Raw genomic sequence first — 6,000 nt, 5'->3', positions numbered from 1 at the left:
TAAGTTGTCATAGGGAAATGGACATCATGTACTTGGGTCCTACAGTTAAGTTAAGCCTGTCTACCAGTTACAGTCCCTCAGTTTTCTGAGAAGGTTGTGCCCTTGTGTTACAGGCTTACTTCCAGTACCTGCTGTGACGTCACACTTCCAGTGCATAAGCATGTCTAAGCCCTACATTTTTCAGGTCTCACACAGTTGTTTTCTGCATTTTGCAAAGTTATAATCTCAGTTTTGATGTGTGCCAGTAAAAAGTTCCCAGATTCTTTGTCTAGATGTTCCTGCATCCATTAAGGTACTAGCCAAGACCTGCACCATTGCATTTACCATCTTGTGAAGGAGTAGTATGTCAGAGACTTAACTTTGCCACCAGAAGATCAAAGAAAAAAGCTCTTGATCTACATTGCTGCCATGAGGATCACTGCATTTGAATTCTGCTCATGTGAGCACTAGTCTGAGGGTCCTGAGTGCAGTCCCAAGTCATACTCAGTGCAACAGACCCCAACTGAGAAGGTAGGTTAGAACTTTGCCATATTGTCCCTTAGTCCATGACCCTCTAGGGAACAAGAGATACTGAGGTAATCTTCAAAAAGCACAGTTAAAGTCTAAAGGATGGTATAATAGAATGGATGAAAGCTCAAATATACTAACTTGTACAGAGCTGTGCCGTTTTCATTTTATACCATAGTAAGAGTGCAAAGGATGGAATGATAGCATACCCAACACCAGGTCATAGTTGGACCAGAATGGATGAGCAGCACTATCGAACAAGTTATGCAGAGCTGGAGCTTTTGTAACTTGTACCCTGGCAACAGTCTAAAGGAAGAAGTACTGCTGTGATCCCATACCTCCTGGAATCCCCTATTTCTGAATGTAATATGAACTGGATAATGACTGAAGAGCACCCACACAAGCTGTACGGCCCTGAGCACCGACTCTGATAAAAGAAGAAGAAGAGCCCTTTAGAAGAAGTACAAATAGCACGAATGAAATTAAGTCGGAGAAAACAACAGGCTCAGATAAAGTCACAGCAGATATGACCTGGGGGAGAAATGGCTCCTGACGTGACTCCTAGCAGAATGGAGAGAAAAGTATGTCCTGGATGACTGGAGAATAAGCATTCTAGTGCCAGTATACCAGAACAAAGGGGGACATCCACAGCTGTAGGCAGTACAGAGGTATCAGATTCCTGACGCACTGCATGAATGTGCTGTACAGGGTGCATGATAAAAGAATATGCGGAGTAGTAAAACATAAGACTGGAGATGCACACTTTAGATTCAGATCAGGATGCAGTACAACTGACCTAATGCTTGCAATGGAACAGATAGTGGAAAAGCAGCTAGATATGAGGAAACAGTCCAAATGGACATTACTAGACTTGGAGTAAGCATGTAAGAAGGTCCCAAGAAATTTGATTTATGCAGGCCTGCAATGGTTCAATGTCCTGCAAACATTCGTAGAATTAGTGCAAGCTGTATGCCAGGACCCAGTGACAAAAACATGAACAGTGTTCAGACTCTCACAGGGGTTCCCAGTAGGCGTGGGTTGCATCAGGGTTCAGCTCTGAGCCCACTGCTGTTCATACAGGTGATGGACTGTATTAGCAAACAGGTTGGATGGGAGAGATCACCAAAGCTGATATATGCACATGATGAGGCAGACTGACCTGGAACAAGTGACTGGGGACTGGAATGTAAAACAGACGGCACTAAAGATGAAACTGCCTACAAGCAAAACAGTTGACATGACAGCAAATGTACGAAACCAGAAGAAGGTGGAAATTGAGACTGAAGTGAAAACGGTGAAACACGTTTACAGCATCAAGTGTCTGGGAGGGTGTGGTTGAGGAAAATATGTCTTAATAAGTAGGTCAGAGCTCCAGTCAGAGTAGATGTAGCCGCTGGCTCAGAGTAGTGTGTGACAAAAGGGGTCTGAATGCCAAAAGCAGCTGAACAATAAGGTATACAAAACGGTAGTGTGACTAGTACATCTGAATGGAAAAGAAACCAGGACAGTGAAGGTAGAGCAGTTTAGGAAGCTAGAGATGATGGAGATATGAAGTCTTTGAGATGGGTGGAAGGGTGCACACTGCAGGACAGTCAAAGAAATTATTTCATTAAAGCAAATGCCATAGTAACTTCAATTGCAGACAACATAAAATAGAACAGATTACAGTGATTCAGGCATATGTGCAGAAAACTCTCAAGATGATTTGGTGAAGATAATTTATAAGATACAGTTAGAAGGCAAGAGGAAGTGAGTAATTCCAGCCCAAGGGGTGGATGGATTGCATTAGGGAAGAACTCCGCAGTCAAACATGACTGTTAAATAGAGTAGGAAGGTAGAACTGAAACAAGAGCTCTAATGGTTTGAGTTACTTTGTGAAATGAGCTTATGGATACAAGATGCATTCTATGCTGTCATTGTTTAGGTAATATGAAGAAGGGTAGGTTGAAAATGCCCAGCAAAGTGGTGGGCAAAAAAATAGTAAAAATAATCAGTAAGAGCTCGTGTTGAAATGTACAAATGGGGTTTTGTAGTACTTTACTGTTATCTTCAACATTTTGCTCCAAAATATTAATCTATGCAGAAGTGTTGCTAAGGTAGGGTGAAGGGGTCAGAGATTTTTAGGGAGTACAGTTGACAGGTGCTGATTGGCTTCAGTGCATTACTGGTATTCAGAAATAAACACTGGTATTACATTTGCAGTCTGAACAGAAGTGTCTTGTTGCATAAACTGCAGCAATTTGCTATGGTTTAAAATAAATGAAAAAGTTTTTTTTTTTTTTTCTGTGGATGGGGTGGGCAGCTTGAAAGATGGGACTTGGCTCCAGAATAGCAAGCTACATCTCGTGATGTATCTTCTGTAAAGCTGAAATGAAACAGCTCTCATATTTCTAAAATATTAAATAGCAAATGCACTTACTGAAGACATGTTAACAAATGCATCTGAATTTCAGATCTCATGCTAGCCACTGAGTGCTTGTCATAAATTTTCCACCTCTCAGTCATGTAACACACACTAATATAGTGACATTAAAGAAACTGACTCATTTGATGTCAACCAAATGAGAATCAGTTTGTCTAATGTCAAATGTGTCCTATTGTAAAGCATCTTCAGCTGTCATACTTATAGGAACAAACTATTTCAAAAAGTAAAATAGCAGATTGAGTAAAAGGACGTTTTGTTGCTTAATGAAACTTTGTTTCTTGTCGAATGTTCAGCTGCAGAGCATGCAGTACAGTTTCTATGACTGCACACAGCAGACTGGCTCCCAGTGCCATTTCTTCTCTTACCTCACTACATTCCTTTGGTATCAGTGTGATGTCACAGTGCCAATGATCATTAAAGACTGAATGTACCTCACTGCATTCATGTGATGTCATTGACAGAACATCGGCTTTCTAATAGCTACTGTTCTAAAAAGGAAACCCATGTCAAATGTAAGGTCCTGAAAATTGGACTACAACCCTAAGAAAATTAAAAGTAAACATTAGTGGAGAGACATTGTATCTTGATCTCCAAGATGCTGTGTGTGACCTTCCCATTTCACATCATGTTTATTTTTAAACTTCTTTGCCATAAGGATAACCATAGTGTAGTTCCAGAAAATACAGATGTTGTCTAGCCAGGTATTATTAGGCTGCATTGTGTTTCCTTAATTTTATCTTCACTGATGCATCTATTCTATGATGCTACAATAGTGTGCTATTATTATAATAGCTAGAATTAAATAGGCATCACTGTGGTACACTGCTGTTCTGCACCTTCCAAATAATTTTACACATACATGATATACATAAATTGGCAGCTTTATTGTTGCATTTTGTTATTCAGGAATTGAATTTGCTTTTGTTTTTGAGATGTATGTGATTAAATGCATATGTATAACAATGACTTTTCTAAGGCACTGGATGAGGTACCATTTATACTTAGATATATTAAATTTGTTGCAGCAATGAACATAAATCACAGTAGGGTAGAACAGTGGTAATTAACCCACAGCCACCTTTGGGAAGGCAAATAAAAATTGCATAGGCAATGGTAATAGTTTCCATTTGTTCTGTCATTGTCTGTTGTTAATGAGGCTGGAGACTGAAGTCATTAGTATCTGCGGAGTTGCATGGCTGAAATGAAATAATGACTCTACAGTCATTCTAGCTAGGGTATGTAGAGTTACAGGGCAGGAGACAGTTTTGTCTAAGATTGTGTATTTTCCAGTTTGCTGGGAGATCTGTAAGCATATATGGAGATATATGAAGATTTACAGTGTATTTGAAGTGCAGGTAGTGGGCATCTGGCAGGTTGTGGTTAGCCTCAGAAGGTCTGATTTGTGGCAGCAGGACTGGGTCAGCATGAGCCGATGAGCAGATAATGCAAGAGCAGGTCTGACTGTATAATGAAAAGTGAAATATTGCTTGCTTATATTATTTAATTTGGCATCACAATAATCGCATAGTGCCAACATCTGGTGTAACAGAATGGTTGATGGACGGATCAATATCAAACAGTGGTTTTATGCAGCTTAGTGTTTGAAGGGTCAAGCAGTACGACCTTTGCATTTTCCTAAGTACATATACAGAAATGTCAGTTAGTGCATGTACTGCATTCGGTATGCTGTGTGATGGGTCAAAGATTACCAAGTTTGCATTCACCTTAATGTGAGAAGGGTCAGAAGTGCAGTCATAACATTATCTGTGATGCAGGAACAGGACAAATTGTACCAACCTGACCTTCAGTGTGGTATGGGTTGGGTCAGACTTTGATGAGTTGGGATCTACTGTAGTGCATAAATGACCAGGTAATGCCGCTGGCACATGTATTGCTATCAACAAATGTAAAATAAATAAATAATGTTGTAGGACTGATCACACTATTGTATCCTGCATCATCATCTGCTTGGAACTGCATGGGTGAGGCATTATTGGTATCGTATTCATTGTGGAATGGAAAGACTTCTATCTGTCATGACAGTAGGCTATGGAATGCAGTGTTAGATCTGACAGAACTGGTCCATACCGTACAGAATAAAAGTTCTGATGGACATTAAACAGTTAGTACAATCTATGTGCAAGCAGTTATTGAACAATCTATTTTCTGTTATGTGTTTGCGTAGGAACACTTTTTCGAAATTACCTGTTCTTTTTCTTTTCTTTTTTATTTCCAGCGTTCCATAGTCAGATGGTACAAGTTGATGAAAAAGTCCAAGGGTTTATTGGTGACAATGTCGTTCTTCGATGCACTTTCACAAGCAGCAACCCCAATGTCAGAATTACCCAAGTCACGTGGCAGAAGGCCACTAATGGAACAAAACAAAACGTAGCAATCTACAATCCCAATATGGGCGTCTCCATCCTGCAGCCTTACAGTAACAGGACCATTTTTCAGAATCCATCGCTCGATGATGCAACGTTACAATTGTCTCATCTGGAACTTGAGGATGAAGGTGTTTATATTTGTGAGTTTGCAACCTTCCCAACTGGAAATCGAGAGAGCCAGCTGAACCTAACTGTCTTGGGTAAGCAACACTTAATGTTTTGGGATGGCCCTGCGGCAGCTTATGTTTGCCTTATATTAGGTTTTTATGATACTGCTTTCAGTTCAGTTTTCTTGCTGGATTAGACCAACCAGAATGATACTCCAATGGCTTTTTTAGCTAGGCCTAACTTTTGTTTGTCCCAAAAAGGTTTGGCATGGTTCTTCTAATGTTAAAACCCATGGTTCAGATTTGGAGATCACAGGAGTTCTTCATGACTAAAATAGCCTGCAATAATTTCACCAATGACTTAAAGGAATGTTTCTTAGTAATGTTATGTTATGATTTACTTACAGGTTTAAAAGTGCTTATATTACCAATATTGCTGAGAATTATTTTTTTTTAACCTGAATCGATATCATCTTTGTTTTGGTGGAATTAATTTAACATACGTATAGTTCAGAGCACCATAATGTCTGTAGTTATCCATGTTCTCTTGATGGACCCTGAACTGTTTGCTAGT

The 6,000-nt window shown here is 39.7% G+C and overlaps 1 protein-coding gene across 1 annotated transcript in view; it reads left to right on the top strand.

Moving 5' to 3' along the window:
- The window catches only part of NECTIN1 (nectin cell adhesion molecule 1), a 620,587-nt gene that overhangs the window by 371,762 nt on the left and 242,825 nt on the right, over nucleotides 1-6,000 (top strand). The window contains exon 2 of the mRNA XM_044081126.1: nucleotides 5,169-5,519. Within this exon, the coding sequence (XP_043937061.1) occupies nucleotides 5,169-5,519 (351 nt within the window). The remainder of the gene's footprint in view (nucleotides 1-5,168; nucleotides 5,520-6,000) is intronic.

The sequence above is a fragment of the Protopterus annectens genome, chromosome 8.part0 (genome assembly GCF_019279795.1).
Source record: "Protopterus annectens isolate FY-2018-M chromosome 8.part0, PAN1.0, whole genome shotgun sequence".
NCBI lineage: Eukaryota > Metazoa > Chordata > Ceratodontiformes > Protopteridae > Protopterus > Protopterus annectens.
The sequence above is the reverse complement of the archived record's forward strand: the minus strand, read 5'-3'. Positions and strand labels throughout refer to the sequence as shown.